Below are 18,484 nucleotides of genomic sequence, written 5' to 3' on the forward strand. Positions count from 1 at the left end.
ACTTCAATGTCCATCACCAAGAGTGACTTGGTAGTCACTCTGGCATAGACTGAGCTGGCTGGGCCCTAAAGGCAACTCAAGACTGGGCATCCATGGGGCGCTGTGGACCATCAGCAGCAGAAGTGTACACAACCACAATCTGCAACCTCATAGCCTGGCATATCCCCACTCTACCATTACCACCAAGCCAGTGGATCAATCCTGGTCGAATTAAGAGTGCAGGAGAGTGTGCCAGAGGCAACATCAGGCATATCGAAAAATGAGGTGTCAACATGGTGAAGCTACAACACAGGGTTACTTGTGTCAAACAGCATAAACGGCAAGTAAAAGTCAGAGCTAAGCGATTGCTCAACAAACGCATCAGATCTAAGCTCTGCAGTCCTGCCACATCCAGCCATGAGTGGTGCTGGACAATTAAACAACTCACTGAAGGAGGAAGCTCCACAAATATCCCCATCTTCAATGATGGAAGAGCCCAGCACATATGTGCAAAACACAAGGTTGAGGCATTCACAACAATCTTCAGCCAGAAGTGCTCAGTGGATGATCCATCATGTCTCTTCCAGAGATCCCCAGTATCACAGATGTCAGTCTTCAACCAATACGATTCACTCGACGTGATATCAAAAAACAGCTGCAGGCACTGGATACTGCAAAGGCTATGGGCCCTGACAATACCCTGGCGATAGTACTGAAGACTTGTGCTCCAGAACTGGCCACACCCCTAGCCAAGCTATTCCAGTACAGCTACAACACGCATGTAACCGACAATGTGGAAAATTGCCCAGGTGTCTCTGTACACAAGAAACAGGACAAATCCACCCAGACAATTACCACCCTATCAGTCTAGTCTTCATCATCAGCTAAGTGATGGAAGGAGTCAACAACAGTACTATTAAATGGCACTTACACCCGCTTGATTGCCCCCCCTTCAACAAACATTCAAACCCTCCACCACCGACGAACAGTGGCAGCGTGTGTACCATCTACAAGATGCACTGCAGTAACTCGCCAAGGTTCCTTTCAAACCCATGACCACTACTATCTAGAAGGCCAAGAACAGGAGATACCTGGGAATCCCACCACCTGGAGGCTCCCCTCCAAGTCACTAACCACCCTGACTTGGAAATATATCGCCATTCCTTCATTGTTGCTGGGGCAACACCCTGGAACTCCCTCCCTAACAGCACAGTGGGTGTACCTATATCTCAAGGACTGCAGCCGTTCAAGAAGGCAACTTACTACCCCCTTCTGTAGGGCAACTAGGGATCAGTAATAAATGCTGGTCTAACCAGCGATGTCCACATCCTGTAAATGAATTAAAAAGATACAAGATATCAGATATCACATGTATGCTAATTATATCCAGCTCTACCTCATCTCTATGCATTTATGTTGTCACATTGCCTGTCTGACATCCAATCTCCGATGAGCTGCAATTTCCTCCAATTAAAGATTTGATGCCATTGTCCTTGAGCTGCATCCACACACTCAAAGCTCAAACTGAGTTTCTGCCCACATACCATCCCCAGCACAACAAAATACTACTTCTCCCACCTTAACAACCCCCAAAACCACCCTTGCCTCAGCTCATCCTCGATCAATTGATTGTTTCCTCTACATTTGACAATTCCAGTGCTCTCCTGCTTGACCTTCATTTTCTAATTTCCATAAATTTCTGCTCTCAGAACCCTGTTTCTGTGTCCAACGCCACATCAGGTCCTGTTGACTCATCACTGGTATACGCTGACTCACAGTCAACAACACCTCAAATGTTTAAATGAAATGAAAAAATGAAAATGAAAATCGCTTATTGTCACGAGTAGGCTTCAATGAAGTTACTGTGAAAAGCCCCTAGTCGCCACATTCCGGCGCCTGTCTGGGGAGGCTGGTACGGGAATCGAACCATGCTGCTGGCCTGCTTGGTCTGCTTTAAAAGCCAGCGATTAGCCCTGTGAGCTAAACCAGCCCCTTGTAGCTTCCCCATTCATATCCCTCTACTGACAAATGTGCATTTTGATATCAAAGCCTTAAACTCCGTAATTTCAATCTTAAACTTCTCCGTCCTCATTAACAACTCTGTCCTCAACAACTCTCCTGCAATTACATTTCTTTGATCAAGCTCTTAGTCACCCATCCTAATAGCTCTTTTTTAAAGCTTTTTTGTCGGACTGCACTATTGTTAAAAGAAAGTGTTTTGCCCTACGTTAAAATCCCACATAAATGCAAGTTGTCATACAAAAAGGTGTCAGCTGTAACTCAGTACCAGTAGTAAATAGCTCGTCTCTGAAGTTGTGGATTTGAGCCCACTCCAAGACCTGAGCACAAATATCAAGACTGACATCCCTGCACAGTTGAAAATGCCGCCTTTTGGGCACAACATTAAAATGCCACCTCTCTTAAGGGGACATAAACGCTCCCATGGCACGTTTTCAAAGAGGCAGAGAGCTCCCCACAATCCCCAATATTTATCTCAATCAACATCACTGAAACAGATTATCTGGTCATTATCACACTGCTGTAAGGGCGGCACAGTGGTTAGCACTGCTGCCTCACGGCGCCAAGGACACAGGTTCGATCCTGGCCCTGGGTTACTGTCCGTGCGGAGTTTGCACATTCTCCATGTGTCTGCGTGGGTCTCACCCCCACAACCCAAAGATGTGCAGGGTAGGTGGATTGGCCATGCTACGTTGCCCCTTAATTGTAAATTTTAAAAATGAAATTACCACACTGCTGTTGATAGAAGCTTGCAGTGGACAAATTAGCCACCAGGTTTCCAACATTACAACAATTACTACATTTCTTTGGCTTGGAGATGTCAGATGGTTGTGAAAGGCATTATATAAATAAATGCAAGCCATATTTTAACCACTGCAGGAATTATTAACTACATTCGATTTGAAAACGGGAGTCCGAGTTGCTCAGGAGTCTGTGAAACTACCTCAGGGCGACATCTGCAGCATTTCACATTTCAGAATGCATCCAGCAATTAAGTTTGTGACGTAAATTTCACCTGCTGTAAATTATTTCTGTGGGCCTTTAAATTTTGCTGGCTGTAGATTCACAAGTGCCAGAAAAATGTAATGGGAATCACTAAGGGTTGCTGAATAAATTAACAATGTCAATGCATGGACATCACACTGAGTCACAGGTCAAACAATAAAGGGTTACCTTCACCTGTTCCTATCCTGAAAGGATTTTCAAACTTTTCCTTGTTTGGCTTGTGTGGTGTATCCATTTTCATGTACCTATAGAATCCAAATCTGTCAGGAATTATAACATTAGAACGTAAGACAATTAAATGAAAACAATGAGATTTTAAAATATTCTTAATTATTTAAAGTATATTATTACAAGATGGATTTTTTTTCTCTCCTCATATTTGGAACATGGGTCTGCCGTTTTGAAACCATTTTACCGTCACTTCATTGATTTGTCCAACTGCGTCATTTTTCACAGAATCACCAAATTCTTCGGCCCATCATGTCTGCACTGGCTCTCCACATTAACCTCACATAATGCCATTCCCCTGCCTTCTTCCCATAACCCTGTTCCTTTCCTTTTTAAAAAATAAATTTAGAGTCCCCAATTCTTTTTTCCCCAATTAAGGGGCAGTTTAGCGTGGCCAATCTACCTACCCTGCATATCTTTCGATTTGGGTCCTTGGCGCTGTGAGACAGCAGTGCTAACCACTCTGCCCCCATGTCGCCCACATTCGTTCTTTTCAGATGACAGTCCTTTTGAATGTTATATATTATATATGCCATTTGCTTTGATTTTTTATCATTATGCCCAATAGCACCTAGGACATAAAGTGCTATCCTCCTCAGATGATTTGCAATTTTGTTTGTTATGGCCTCTGGTCAACCCACTCAAACCCCCAAAAGGAGAAATCCAACCAAGGAAACAAGAGAGTACCAAGTAGGCTGTGAAATGTTTCCCGAACCCATAACTCAAAAGGATTTCAGCTTCTGGGGAGAGGGGCAAGGGAAAATAAAGAAATCAGAATGTGCACTCATCCATGCAATAGTACACTTACACAGTGCAATACCCAAATTGTTGAATTAATTCCTCATCACATCAATTGCCAATCATATTTTAATTTCACTTAATTATTGTAATACTGTATGGCCTTACCTGTCCAAGTAATAGGCATTCTCATAATAAAAGCATTTGTTTTCTGACTCCATGTGTGTTAGCCTTGTGTAATCATTCGGGTATACGTAAGTCAGATGAACCTAAAATTTTAAACGTTAAAATGTTACTGCATAGAGTGTAAAGCATGCAAACAAATTATTCTGCACAACTAGTCTGGACCAGTTTTTGTGCTCCAGATTCCCATCTCTCTTCACCTAACCCTATCCAAATACATGACTATTCCTTTCTCTGCGTCCCCTTAAATGCAACTACGTTATTCAACTCAGCTACTCCTTGTGGTAGCTTGTTTTACATTAGAACCACTAGGCAATGGAAAAGCGAAATACCGCTTATGTTGATATTTTGAAATAAAGACAGAAACTGCTGAAATTCTCAGTAGGTGGCAAGAACAGAACAAAAAGCCAGAGACTGTGGTAGGCCTATAAAGAGTGTGAGTCCATTGGACGGAACATAAATGAGGCAAAGTCTAATTTTATGGCTCTAAATGATAATGGAAAAGTAAAGATTGGTTCAATAAAGAGTAGAAGTTCAGGAATCAACGAGCGTCTAAGAACTCTCGTTAAAGAGGGAAAGATAGCCAAATATGGGCATTGGAAAAGGAGACTCATTAGCCTTGTTCTGGCAACAACTGAAGGAAAACTGAGGGTAAAAACAGAAGAGAAAAATATTAATGGATGGATGGATAACATTGAGCACTGATGGAGGCTTGAAGAAAGCCAGAGAAGAACCAAGGTGATGTTAGTGGCCCCTCTATGACTGTGGTGAAAATGAACAATCGAGGCAGTTATATGTTAATATACTTGGAAGTACTTGGAAGTACATGGTAAAATAGGACTGAGTTAGCACGGCTTCGTCAAAGGGAGGTCATGTCTGACAAATCTGTTAGAGTCCTTTGAGGAGGTAACAAGGAAGTTAGACAAAGGAGAACCAGTGGACGTGATTTATTTAGATTTCCAGAAGGCCTTTGACAAGGTGCCACATAGGAGGCTGTCAAATAAGTTAACAGCCCATGGTGTTAACGGTAAGATGCTGGCATGGATAGAGGATTGGCTGACTGGCAGAATGCAGAGTGGGGATAAAGGGGTCTTTTTCAGGATGACAGCCGATGACTGGTGGTGTACCTCAGGGGTCTGTGCTGGAACCACAACTTTTTACAATACAGTAGTCCCCCTTTATAACGCGGGTGTTGGGGTCCAAGACAGCCACCCGCGTTGCAACCGAGCCGCGGATATCCACGATGGGGGTTTTAAATTTATTTAAAAATCTATGCTAGCGCTTCCCATTGAGATTTCAGCGGCCGGCTCACTTTGATCCGGAGAAGGAAGCTGCTCTCAGTGAAATCAGCCGGCCGCTGAAATTGACACTGCCCGCTGCTCTCTCCCTCCAATCCAACTTTTAAGTTTTAATGTTTCTGATTGGAGGGAGAGAGCAGCCGGCAGTGTCAATTTCTTTTTTTCCCTCCGGCTTGCCCCCTCTCCCCCCACATCCTCCAACTAGACCCCTCTCCCCCCCAACACCCTCCGGCTCGCCCCCTCTCCCCCCCACACCCTCCGGCTCGCCCCCTCTCCCCCCACACCCTCCGGCTCGCCCCCTCTCCCCCCACACCCTCCGGCTCGCCCCCTCTCCCCCCACACCCTCCGGCTCGCCCCCTCTCCCCCCACATCCTCCGGCTCGCCCCTCCCCACACCCTCCGGCTCGCCCCCTCTCCCTCCACAGCGTCCAGCTCGCCCCCTCTCCCCCCACACCTTCCGGCTCGCTCCCTCTCCCCCTCTCCCCCACACCCTCCGGCTCGCTCCCTCTCCCCCTCTCCCCCACACCCTCCTGCTCTCCCCCACAGCGTCCAGCTCGCCCCCTCTCCCCCACACCCTCCTGCTCTCCCCCACAGCATCCAGCTTGCCCCCTGTCCCCCCACACCCTCCGGCTCGCCCCCTCCCCACATCCTCCGGCTCGCCCCCTCCCCCCCCCCTCCCCCGTCCCCCCCTCTCCTCCCCCGTCCCCCCCCTCTCCTCCCCCGTCCCCCAGCACCCGCAGGTCCACCCTCTCTCCCCCACACCCCCAGGGGGGTCTCCCCCACACCCACAGGGGGGTCTCCCCCACACCCGCTCCCCCCCCCACACCCGCCCCCCTCCTCTCCCCCCAACACCCGCCCCCCTCCTCTCCCCCCCCAACACCCGCCCCCCTCCTCTCCCCCCCCAACACCCGCCCCCCTCCTCTCCCCCCCAACACCCGCCCCCCTGCTCTCCCCCCCAACACCCGCCCCCCTCCTCTCCCCCCCAACACCCCGCCCCCCTCCTCTCCCCCCTCTCCCCCCCCAACACCCGCACCCCTCCTCTCCCCCCTCAACACCCGCCCCCCTGCTCTCCCCCCCAACACCCGCCCCCCTCCTCTCCCCCCCCAACACCCGCCCCCCTCCTCTCCCCCCCAACACCCGCCCCCCTCCCCTCCCCCCCAACACCCGCCCCCCTCCTCTCCCCCCCAACACCCGCCCCCCTCCTCTCCCCCCCCAACACCCGCCCCCCTCCTCTCCCCCCCCAACACCCGCCCCCCTCCTCTCCCCCCCCAACACCCGCCCCCTCCTCTCCCCCCCAACACCCGCCCCCCTCCTCTCCCCCCCCAACACCCGCAGGGCCCTCCTCTCTCCCCCAACACCCGCAGGTCCACCCTCTCTCCCCCACACCCCCAGGGGGGTCTCCCCCACACCCGCCCCCCTCCTCTCGCCCCCCAACACCCGCCCCCCCCTCTTCTCCCCCCCAACACCAACCTTGCTGTCATGGATGACCCTATCAGGACCAAGGAGCTCCAAACAGCATCACTTAAGGGATCAATTCAGTGCAAAAACCTTGCCATCTTGCGATCCTCTTCTCCCCCCCCCTCCTCTCCCCCCCCCAACACCCCCCCCTCCTCTCCCCCCCCAACACCCGCCCCCCTCCTCTCCCCCCCCAACACCCGCCCCCCTCCTCTCCCCCCAACACCCGCCCCCCTCTTCTCCCCCCAACACCCGCCCCCCCTCCTCTCCCCCCCCAACACCCGCCCCCCTCCTCTCCCCCCCCAACACCCGCAGGGCCCTCCTCTCTCCCCCAACACCCGCAGGTCCACCCTCTCTCCCCCACACCCCCAGGGGGGTCTCCCCCACACCCGCCCCCCTCCTCTCCCCCCACACCTGCCCCCCTCCTCTCCCCCCCCAAACACCCGCCCCCCCTCTTCTCCCCCCCCCAAACACCCGCCCCCCCTCTTCTCCCCCCCCAACACCCGCCCCCCCTCTTCTCCCCCCGCCCCAACACCAACCCTGCTGTCATGGATGACCCTATCAGGACCAAGGAGCTCCAAACAGCATCACTTAAGGGATCAATTCAGTGCAAAAACCTCGCCATCTTGTGATCCTCTTCTCCCCCCCCAAACACCCGCCCCCCCTCTTCTCCCCCCCCAAACACCCGCCCCCCCCTCTTCTCCCCCCCCCCAACACCCGCCCCCCCTCTTCCCCCCCCCCCAACCCCCGCCCCCCCCTCTTCTCCCCCCCCCCCCCAACACCCGCCCCCCTCTTCTCCCCCCCAACACCCGCCCCCCCCTCGGCAGTGTCAATTTCAGCGGCCGGCTGATTGTTTCAGTGAGAGAGCAGCTTCCCTCTCTGGATCAAAGTGAGCCGGCCGCTGAAATTGACACTGCCGGCTGCTCTCTCTCTCCAATCCAACTTTTAAGTTTTAATGTTTCTGATTGGAGGGAGAGAGCAGCGGGCAGTGTCAATTTCAGCGGCCGGCTCACTTTGATCCAGAGAGGGAAGCTGCTCTCACTGAAATAATCAGCCGGCCGCTGAAATTGACACAACTGACAGTTGGGGTCCATAATCCCCCCCGCGGTATATCGCGAACCGCGGTATTGCGGAGCGCGGTATAACGGGGGACTACTGTATACATTAATGATCTGCAAGAAGGAACTGAAGGCGCTGTTGCTAAGTTTGCAGATGTTACAAAGATCTGTAGAGGGACAGGTAGTATTGAGGAACCAAGGGCGCTGCAGACGGATTTGGACAAGCGAGCAGAGTGGGCAATGAAGTGGCAAATGAAATACAATGTGGTAAAGTATGAGGTTGTGCACTTTGGAACAAGGAATTTAGGCATAGACTATTTTCTAAATGGGGAAATGCTTAGAAAATCAGAAGCACAAAGGGACTTGGGTCCCCTTGTTCACGATTCTCTTAAGGTTAACGTGCAAGTTCAGTCGACAGTTAAGAAGGCAAATGCAATGTTAGCATTCATGTCAAGAGGGCTAGAATACAAGACCAGAGATTTACTTCTGAGGCTGTATAAGGCTCTGGTCAGAACACATTTGGAGTATTGTGAGCTGTTTTGGGCCCCAGGTGGTGGTGGTCACCTTTCTGGACGGTCGTCTACACGACAGTGGACAGAGGTCATCCCGCTCTGCTACACACCATCCAGGAGTCTTGGGCAGGGCTCTCTCTTGAGAAACGTGGTGCTGGATTCCTGGCAGCCATCCCCTCGACTGGATCTGGAAGAATGCTGGGGAGACGCTAATGGAGCTCCCCCACTGATTGCAAAAAATAAGTTGCCTCGGGGCGAGCGAATCAGCGGGATACTGCCACGAGTACAGAGTGGTTCTCATGATAAAAGAAGATTTGCGAAAGGCTCAATATTCTGTGAGATTTCCCACCAACGGTGCTGCCGGTTTTCACACTGGTTTCCTCACCAGAACCGACACTTTGGTAAGATTCCGCCCAGTATGAGTCTGAATACAATAGTGTTGAATACAAAAGCTTCAGCCTTCTCAATGCTCACCCAGGACCAGATGATGAAATTAGGCGCTGCAACATGGAGAATGTAGGGTTGTTCTGGATGGATGAAGTAAGATGAACCAAATGGTTTTCATGATCTGTACCTTGTGAATCTTGGAACTTTTTAAGTTGGTCAACCAAGAAATAATTTCTAGATGTTAATACACAAGGTGGCCACCAGGAGGGAGTGTTTTGTTTTGCAGCCAACCTTCGTCTGAACGTGGATGAATTTCTCCAAAAGTTGCAGTCAAGCATAGCTGCAATAAGAACAAAAGTTCAGCAAATTTGACCAGGGTAATTGCCAGAAAGAACGGTTTGGAGAAGGTATGCTGGGTAACAGCAGTCAAATTTGAGCTTCTAAAAGAGAGCAGAGTACTGTGGATACGGGATGTCTGAAAAAGAAAGAGCTGAAAAAAACTCAGCTGGTCTGGCAGCATGAGAGGAGAGAGGAACAGAGTTAACGTTTCGAGCCAACTCTTCTTTCGGTTGATCTTATAAATGACTTCTTTCTGAATTTGAACCCAACACTTTTAGGGACTTTGTGCGTCTGGCCAAGTTTACTTCAGGATTTCCATTTTTTTTTTAAATGCATTTTTCTCAGTCATTTTCACTATTAATTTATCATATGTAAACCAGTAATAATTACAAAATCCATACACCGAATGCTTGTGACTCTTATTTATATCAATGAGCAACATCACAGTCAATTTTGCTCAACACACTTGTTGCTTTGATTGGGTTAATGCTGAAGGGACGCTAACTCACGGTTTGTTAGTCATTGCTTCAAACTGTTTACCAAAAAAATAACTCACTTGTGTTTCAGGTGGGAATCAAAAAATTCTGCAAGAGGTGGCGTGATCAGCTAAAACAACATGTCATTTTGAAATGCGCAGTCCACTGAGAAATACAAAAGCAGATTCGGGTCAAAAGTACTTCCCTGAGAGAGCCCTGCCCAGGTATGGCGATAACGAAGGTCTAATCGTCACAGTGCGTTATTTCCATCCTCTAACAAAGTTGTTTATCTAGTTAACCAATGCAGCAGATATGCCAAGAGAAGCTAATCTCTTATTGAAGCCAGGACAACACAAACAGCTGAAAGGCCTACCTTGTGCTGAGCAGCCAGGGAATTAACTTTATTTCTGCATTGAGAGTAAAAGAATCAGATGATGACAGGTTTGCTCTGAAGCAAAGATAATGAAATGCTCTGACAGATTTGTTTCGCTCAAGCCCCACACGTTTGGAATTTAGGATATTATCTGCAGTTACTGGGTCATGGTGCTGATTTCTGATCATCAGATGGTGTGTTGTGCTTTCCACTCAAAAAATGAGTCAGGGGACCAGGTTTTGAAAACCGAGCACCTCCACCAACACAGCCAGCTGCTTCTTCACTATTGAGAATTTGTATCCATTTAACAGTGTTGTGCAGCATCTTGATGCACCTGATTGGAGTGCTGATGGAACTGTCCTTTTAACAAAACTGTCCCTTTAAAATTAGGCACTTTGAGTTGTAGCTTCTTATTACTCGAGACATTTGCTTTCTGTTATTTTAGCAGAGTACACAAACTCATTTATGCTTCATTTATGTCTCCCCTTAAGGAAAGGGAGCAGAGTTCGGCTTAATACTGGAAACAGACCCGACTTCTGTACAGTTCTTGAATTGATACCTCTCTAATGCTGATCCAGAACACCGTTTGGTATGGAGTTAAGTATCCCGAATACAAGAAATGAAATGAAATTCGCTTATTGTCACAAGTTGTCAATGAAGTTACTGTGAAAAGCCTCTAGTCGCCACATTCTGGCGCCTGTTCGGGGAGGCTGTTACGGGAATTGAACCGTGCTGCTGGCCTACCTTGGTCAGCTTTCAAAGCCAGCTCTTTAGCCCTGTGCTAAACAACCCTAGTACAGTGGATGCTGGAAATCTGAAATAAAACCAGAACATGCTGGAAATACTCAGTGTGTTTGGCAGCATCAATGGAGAGAGAAACAGAGTCGATATTTCAGGTCAGTGACTTTTCCAGAGTTGGAAGCTGTCACCAACCTTTAGGGAGATCTTTCGGCCCCCAATGGGGATAAGCATGGAGGCAGTTCTGGTGCAGTGTGTACCATCTACAAGATGCAATGCAGCAACTCTGCAAGGCTCCTGAACAGCACATTCCAAACCCACAAGTCCTCCCCATTAACATTTAGGGTCCTGGGATCAAAGAATCCCTACAGTGCAGAAAGGAGCCATTCGGCCCATCGAGCCTGCACCAACCCTCTCAAAGAGCACCCCACCCACAACCCCGTCCTATGCCCGTTACCCCACCTAACCTTTGGACACTAAGGGACAATGTATCATGCCCAATCCACCTAACCTGTACATCTTTGGATTGTGGGAGGAAACCAGAGCACACATGCAGACATGGGGATAATGTGAAAACTCCACACAGTCACCCAAGGTTAGAATCAAACCCGTGTCCCTGGCGCTGTGAGACAGCAATGTGCCACCCTGCCGCCCTGTAGCAAAATTGGGAGAGTTGTCCCACAGACCCATTAAACAACAGTCTGACATAGTCATAGTCATCAGCCAACATCACAGGTTCCTTCCCCACCGCCCCTCTGCATGTCCTGTCACACTGAAAGGAATGACCCACTAGAGATGGTGGCATATTGATAAACAATTCTGCACTGTAGGGATTATTATTATTATTACTATAGTAGGGAAGACGTTGCCTTGGGAATGTCCAACGTTGAAGCTTCATGGCATCAGATCTAACATGAACAAGGAAATGTCTTGCTCTTCCTCAGCTGATGAATCAGCACTTTTCCATGTTGAATACTGCTTGGAAGAAGCACGGAAAGTAGCAAAGATACAGAATGTACACTGGATCGGAGATTTCAAGCCCATCACAAAGAGTACCTCGTTGGACCAATACTGACAGAACTAGCTGAATCCTGAAGGAAACAGCTGCTAGAGTGAACTTGCAGCAACGTGCAGGAAAAACCTACTTGGCCTCATTCTCACCAATCTACCTGCTGCCGATGAATCTGCCCATGACAATATTGGCAAGAGTGATCATGGCGCTGCGGCGATGAATTCTTCACACAGAGAACAACCTTCATTGTGCCAACCTCTGTTCATTTGTTTGGCAGTACCACAATGCTAAATAGGATTGATCAGAATAGATCTAGCAGCTAAAACAGGTGGTTTCCATGGGCCATCAGCATGGGCACTATTGTATACCACCACAATCTGCAACAATGTAGCCCGACATATTGAATAGTCTACTATTACAATCAATCTAGGACATCAGCCCTGGTTCAATGAGGAGCATAGGAGAGCTCACCAGGATTAAAACCAGGTATACCTCAAAATGAGGTACCAACCAGCTGAAGCTACTAGGTTGACATATGGATACAATGGACAGAATCAAGCAATCCAACAACCAACAGACCAGGTCAAAGCTCTGAAGTCTGGCCACGTTCAGTTATAAATGATGGTGGATAATTAAACAACTATTGAGAGGGGGTGGGGGGACATTCCATGAACATCACATCCTCTATGATAACAGAGCAAAAGATAAGGTTGAGGCATTTGACACCATCATCAGTGTTGAGTGGATGATTCAATTTGGCCTACTCCAGAAGATCCCACTATCACAGAAACTTGTCTGCTGCCAATTTATTCACTCCACTTAATACAATTAAATCACAATGGCTAATGGCCCCAACTATTTGCCTACCAAAGTGGAAAATTGCCCAGGTATGTCCTGTCGACACAAATCAGGACCAATCCAAACTGGCCAATTGCCACCATATCAGTCTACTCTCAACTATCAGCAGAGTGATGGAAGGAGTTGTTGATAATGCTACCAAACAGCACTTATGAATAAGCTGCTCCCGAATGCTGAGAGAGTGACCGCACTTGGCATCAAGGCAGCATTTGACCTACTGTGACAGCTGGGGACCCTAGTAAAATCTAAGCAAATGAGAATCAAAAGGAAAAGTCCACTACAGTATTATATCAAAGCACAAAGGAAGTTAGTTGAGGTTGTTGGAGATCTATCATCTCAGCCCTAGGACATCTCTGCAGAAAAGTCAAATACTATGCTGACTTGGAAATACAATTACCGTTCCTTCACTGTCATTTCATCAAAATCCTGGAATTTCTTACCCGTAATACCACAAGAACCCGAGCAGTTCAAGAAGGCGGTACACCATCACCTTCTCAAAGGCATATGGGATCCATAATAAATTCTGGCCTTGCCAACAATGCTCACGCCCATAAATGATTTTAAATGGCGCTTGAATCACCTGTTTAGCATCTCAATAGTGAAATTAGTTCTGAAGAATTTTGACTACAGGAACTTGGTTTGATTAGAGAAAGGAGGGGTGAGCAGGCTGACAAAATCCAGGTTTGACAAAAGGAGTGGCTGGCACCATGGAGAACAATGCTGACCATTTACACGGAAACAATGGCCAGAAATAACACTAAAACATTCCCAGTGCCGCAGTCAGAAACTAAAAACTATCTCGCATTTGTTCAATTTTCAATGTTGGCTTGCAGGGTAATGTGCAAAAAGGATTGAAAACCCAGATGTCTTATCTTGTTCGGACAAATGATTGCAGCTGCTTTTATGGTTTGAAGTCATGCCCAATATTGCAGTCTGCTCTACCAGCACAAATTATATGTTTGCCCGAATGTTCTTAGGTTGGGAAATAAATCATCCAGAATTTTAATTCTTGGAGTAAAGTCACAATGAGAATGTTAAGCGAGGGCCAAATTAGGTTTAACTATGATACCTAACACCATTGTGTTGGTCACTTGGGCAACGTGCTAGAGAGCTACCTTCAGGGTAATGCTGCAGCACAAGTTACTGCTTTCAGGCGAGCAGGCAAGTAGAGGGGAAGAAACAAAGGAAACAATGACATATGGACAACCAGATTAGGAAATATAAAAGTTACTCATTGACAATTCACAGTTCTTTATTTCAGGTGACCAAATGGTTGTATCAGTTTAGCAGCTGGTGTGCCTGAGTGTGTGGGAACAGACACAAGGCACACGCGAGCAATGTGTGTGCGTACCCCTGTGTTATTTGGATTGCTTAGGATGCCCATATACATGCTTAATGCGGAGACTAACTCTGGATCTCTTTTAGAAATCTAATTTAAATTGTAGTTATGTAGTGAGATTTGTTTTCAATTGACAAGCTGTTCTGAATTGAAGTCAGGTCTGAAATAATTGGATTCCAAAGTGGGTGTTACCAGTTTGATCTGAATACACTTTTTTGACTTTAATCATCCCCAACATATGTAACTTGGTAACAGCGTGATTAGTAAACTGGTTCAGACTGATCTGCAATATCAATGGCGAAGTGGTCAGTAGCAACTTAATTCTGGATTATTCTGATTTGAAGAAAATTGGTCATGATAGAAAGAGACAGAACTAAATGTATAGCAATACTGACCTAGTACACCTTCATTAGTTCTGTCTAAAGAAACAGGAAAAGATGCTTACAAACTGTAATCCCTGGTAACGGAGCAGCGGGAACCCCTTAATTATGTAGCTGGGTCTGTAGACACAGTCAGGCAGCACTTGGTACACATGGGACTCATCAATTAGAGGTACTGAAACAAGAATGAACAAAAAAAAAGTGAGGCAGATGTTGCACAACAGGCTCAGAGCTGTTCTCTGCTAAAAAAAGGATCATATATTAACGTAGTTAAGTCATTTATTTACATTTTTCTCTCCCCTAACTTGATGTTCACTGTTTTTGCACAATCAATTAAAAGGTGTTGTATCTGTAGATTTAAAATGTAAAACTAAACTTTCATTTCATCTTTTAAAATATAAATACTAAGGGGCACACTGCAACCATTTTGAAAGTCTGCTTTAAAAGAAGATTTTGGTGCTTCTCACCAGTATAATATGTCTGCCTTTAGAACGACAACATTCAAAGAGAAATCTTACATTGAAAAAAGCTGTCACGAGGGTCATATTTCAGCATTTCTGCCGGATGGTCTCTGTGTGGGCTTGTGTAACCGTAATTCTTTTTATGGCTTGCTATGGACTGTGGAATGTGCTGTACCTCGTTTAGTTTTATCAACGATTCGTCTGGAATGGAAAGAAAGGGTTTTTTAAAAAAACCTCACAAAAGAGTTCTTAAAAAAATAATATTTTAATAAGCTTCCTATGCTTCTTCATTATTAAAACATTAAATAACACGCTAACAGTTGTTAAGTCTAGCTCACTGCCATTTGTTACATTGCATCCAAATTCCCTTAGAACGTTAACACTGCAAATGATAACAGTAAGGAAATGGCCTGTGTGGCCATAAACATGTAAAATAACTAATGTAACCAATAACATACTACAGTCCTTCATATTAAGAAGTTGTTTCAATTCTCATTCAAAGGTTACTTTGACTTGTATAAAACCAAAGAAATTCTGAGTGTTTAAAAAAAAAGTCACAATCTCTTTTTATAGCTCTCAAATCAGGCTCAGGGTTTCAGGTTTGAATCTCCTTTGTATAACTTCTCCTTCATTGCTGCATTCCTCACATCCTCTATTGTTTTAATAATCTATAAAACTAAATCATACAAACATAAGCGTATAAACTTACAAATATAAGTAAAATGTGTAACTTACTAACATAAAGTGAAATATACTTTGAATCAATAATGCTGAATTTAAGGCCAGTACTGTGTAGTCGCCACTGAAAGAAAACAAGAATAAATGTGATCATTATAACAGTGAAAAATGACACGTTGACTTTTTACTCCTCGCTGCAAATCCCTCAGCAGGTTGATAGACTGCCTCTGCATACCAGAAAGGTGTATGCAGATCTTGCTGATTTTCCTACTTTCTCACCTCTGGTTGGTGACTCGTCTCTGTACTGCCCCTGTTTTAAGTTGCTGCATTCAGCATTGTTTTGCTTTAACATCAGAGAAATAATAGGGCCGGCATGCGCACTTAGCATCAGAACATCTGCTTTGGGGTCGCTTGGCACCAAGGCCCACCCAGCTGTGTGTGACCCAATTGCTGCCATTTTGAAGTGAGTTGAGGGGAGACCCCCCTGCTTGCACTCAAAACACGTGAATTTTTCTTGTTGCTCTACAGAACAGTTTTGTGAAGAATATTTATACAAGCAGTATTCACTACCCGCTCGCCCCTCCTGCTTGCAGCCGCCCCTGCTCGCCGCTCGTCTCTCAAACCCTCCCACTCATCGTCTCCCCTGCTTTCCGATGCACCTGCTCGCCCCCTGCCTCCTGCTTGCTGCTTCCACTTGCAGATTTTCTCACTCCTTTGCTCACTTCCTCCCTCTCACCAGCCCCTCCCAAGAACCCGTACACACCGAAGGTGCGAGAGAAGGAAGTGGTGAGAGTCAGGGAGGGAAGTAGCGAGCTGGTGAGCGGGAGGGTCGGGAAGGGAAGTAGCGAATGGGAAGGTCAGAGAGGGAAGGGGCAAGTGGGAGGGAAGTGGTGACAGTGAGAATTGGAAGGTGGGGGGTGAGTAGGAAGGGTGGAGAGGGAGGCGGTGAGTGGGAAGGTTGAGGAAAGGGAGAGGTGGTGAACATGAGGTAAGTAGCAAGCGTTAGCATATTTCATTTCTATTTTTAAACTGCTAAAAATAAAATAAAATTTGATTTACAAATGTAGGAATTTAGGAATACACAGTGTGTAATATTGGAGTGTGTTTTTGCTTAGAAAGGTCTGACAGAACACAAATAAAATTTCAGATTGGTTGTAATGGAAACTCTGATTCATTTAACGTTGTTTCACTTAAAGTTGCACTTTCCCAGAACACCACAACAACGTTAAAAGAGGGATTACTGTATAATACCTCCCCACAAGTAACAAAGTGGCAATCCTGTTCTCAGATGTTTCAGGACCATGAAATACTCTCATTGGCTATGTATGCTCCTCTGAGGTAAGCTGGCTACAAAAGCGTCTCCACAGTTAATGTAGCCTAACTCCCCAAAGCTGGTCCACCATCTGCAAGGCACGAGTCAGGAGTGTTATGGAATACTGTCTACTTGATTGGATTGGTGCACCTCCAAAACTTTCAAGAAGCTTGACACCATCCAAGACAAAGCAGTCCATTTGATTCCCACCCCATCAATACTCAGTCCCTCCACCACGGATGCACAGTGGCAGCCATGTGTACCATCTACAAGACACACTTCAGCAACTCACTAAGGCTCCTTCCAAACCCATGACCTCTACCACCTAGAAGGGACAAGGGTAGTGGATGCACCATGAAGTTCCCCTTCATGTCACACACCATTCTAACTTGGAACTGTGCACCATTCCCTCAGTGTCGCCAGAGTGAAATCCTGGAACTCCCTTCCGAACAGCACTGTGGACATTTCTCCAACACATAGACTGCAGCGGTTCAAGAAGGCAGCTCACCACCATCTTCTCAAAGACAATTAGGGATGAGCAATAAATGCTGGCATAGCCAACGATGCCCACATCCCATTAATGAACTTTTAAAACGTCTTTGAAGCTTGGCTCCTGGTATTAGTTCTCCTTTCCAACTACACCACTAATCTCCAACATCTGCAGGAGACTGACATTTCTGTAGCAAATCATACATATTGAATAGCAGGCATTGACCTTCAGCAGGAATGAAATACTTAAAAAGAAGCAACCCTGACTCCAGTGGTGTCATGACAGATGTGGGAGCCTGAATTATTAGCTCTGGGTTTCGGTATCAGTTCCTTCCAAGGCTCGGCCTAGTTGAGTTCAAAAAATCACTGGGCAGTTTAACAATAGTCAATCAACCATACGCCCAAAACAAATGACTGGAAAGTCACTAAATAGCATCTCCCTCACACAAAACCCGAGGTGTGACTCAGGAATTTCTACTCCCTTTCTTCCTTTCCCAATATCCATTGTGACCCAGCCATTCATTGGGAATCCAACTAATAGCCCAGCGATGTCTGCCTCAGCTTCCCGCAACAACCCTGCATGAGGGAAAGGTACATATGTAAAATCTTCATGTATGACTGCAATTACTCATTTGATTGGGAGCCTCACTCTAATGAGTCTCTTCAAAGTGAAATAAGGTGACACAGCGGCACAGTGGTTAGCACTGCTGCCTCACAGCTCCAGGGTCCCGGCTTCAATTCTAGCCTCGGGTGACTGTGCGGACTCTGCACTTTCTCCCCGTGTCCGCGTGGGTTTCCTCCGGGTGCTCCGGTTTCTTCCCATCGTCCAAAGATGTGCAGGTTAGGTGGACTGGCCATGCTAAATTGTCCCTTAGTGTCCAAAAGACTAGGTGGGGTTACTGGGATAGGATGGAGGAGTAGGCTTAAGTAAAGTGCTCTTTCCAAGGGCCGGTGTAGACTCGATGGGCTGAATGGCCTCCTTCTGAACTGTAAATTCTATGATCAGAACCTCACCGACAATGGAACACAAAGGACTATTCTTTCTGAAAAGCTGAGGACATCCTCCTGCACCTGTATGGCACAAATAGGAAGAACAAAGGCTGCTCCCAGCAAACGTCACTCCTTTCCCCAGAGAGATCCAAAGATCCCAGTGTAAAACCCTGCAGTT

At 46.9% G+C, this 18,484-nt stretch overlaps 1 protein-coding gene across 4 annotated transcripts in view; it reads right to left on the reverse strand.

Moving 5' to 3' along the window:
* Positions 1-18,484, reverse strand: part of LOC119955064 (beta-1,4-N-acetylgalactosaminyltransferase 3-like) — a 259,756-nt gene that overhangs the window by 36,059 nt on the left and 205,213 nt on the right. Inside the window, exons 8-12 of one of the 4 annotated variants that reach the window (XM_038780911.1) lie at positions 15,573-15,639; positions 14,895-15,038; positions 14,442-14,551; positions 4,138-4,238; positions 3,172-3,263 (exon numbers count right to left, since the gene is read on the reverse strand). In XM_038780911.1, coding sequence (XP_038636839.1) covers positions 3,172-3,263; positions 4,138-4,238; positions 14,442-14,551; positions 14,895-15,038; positions 15,573-15,639 — 514 coding nt within the window. The remainder of the gene's footprint in view (positions 1-3,171; positions 3,264-4,137; positions 4,239-14,441; positions 14,552-14,894; positions 15,039-15,572; positions 15,640-18,484) is intronic. The other 3 variants (XM_038780910.1, XM_038780909.1, XM_038780908.1) reach the window with 3 other exon arrangements.

The sequence above is a fragment of the Scyliorhinus canicula genome, chromosome 20 (genome assembly GCF_902713615.1).
Source record: "Scyliorhinus canicula chromosome 20, sScyCan1.1, whole genome shotgun sequence".
NCBI lineage: Eukaryota > Metazoa > Chordata > Chondrichthyes > Carcharhiniformes > Scyliorhinidae > Scyliorhinus > Scyliorhinus canicula.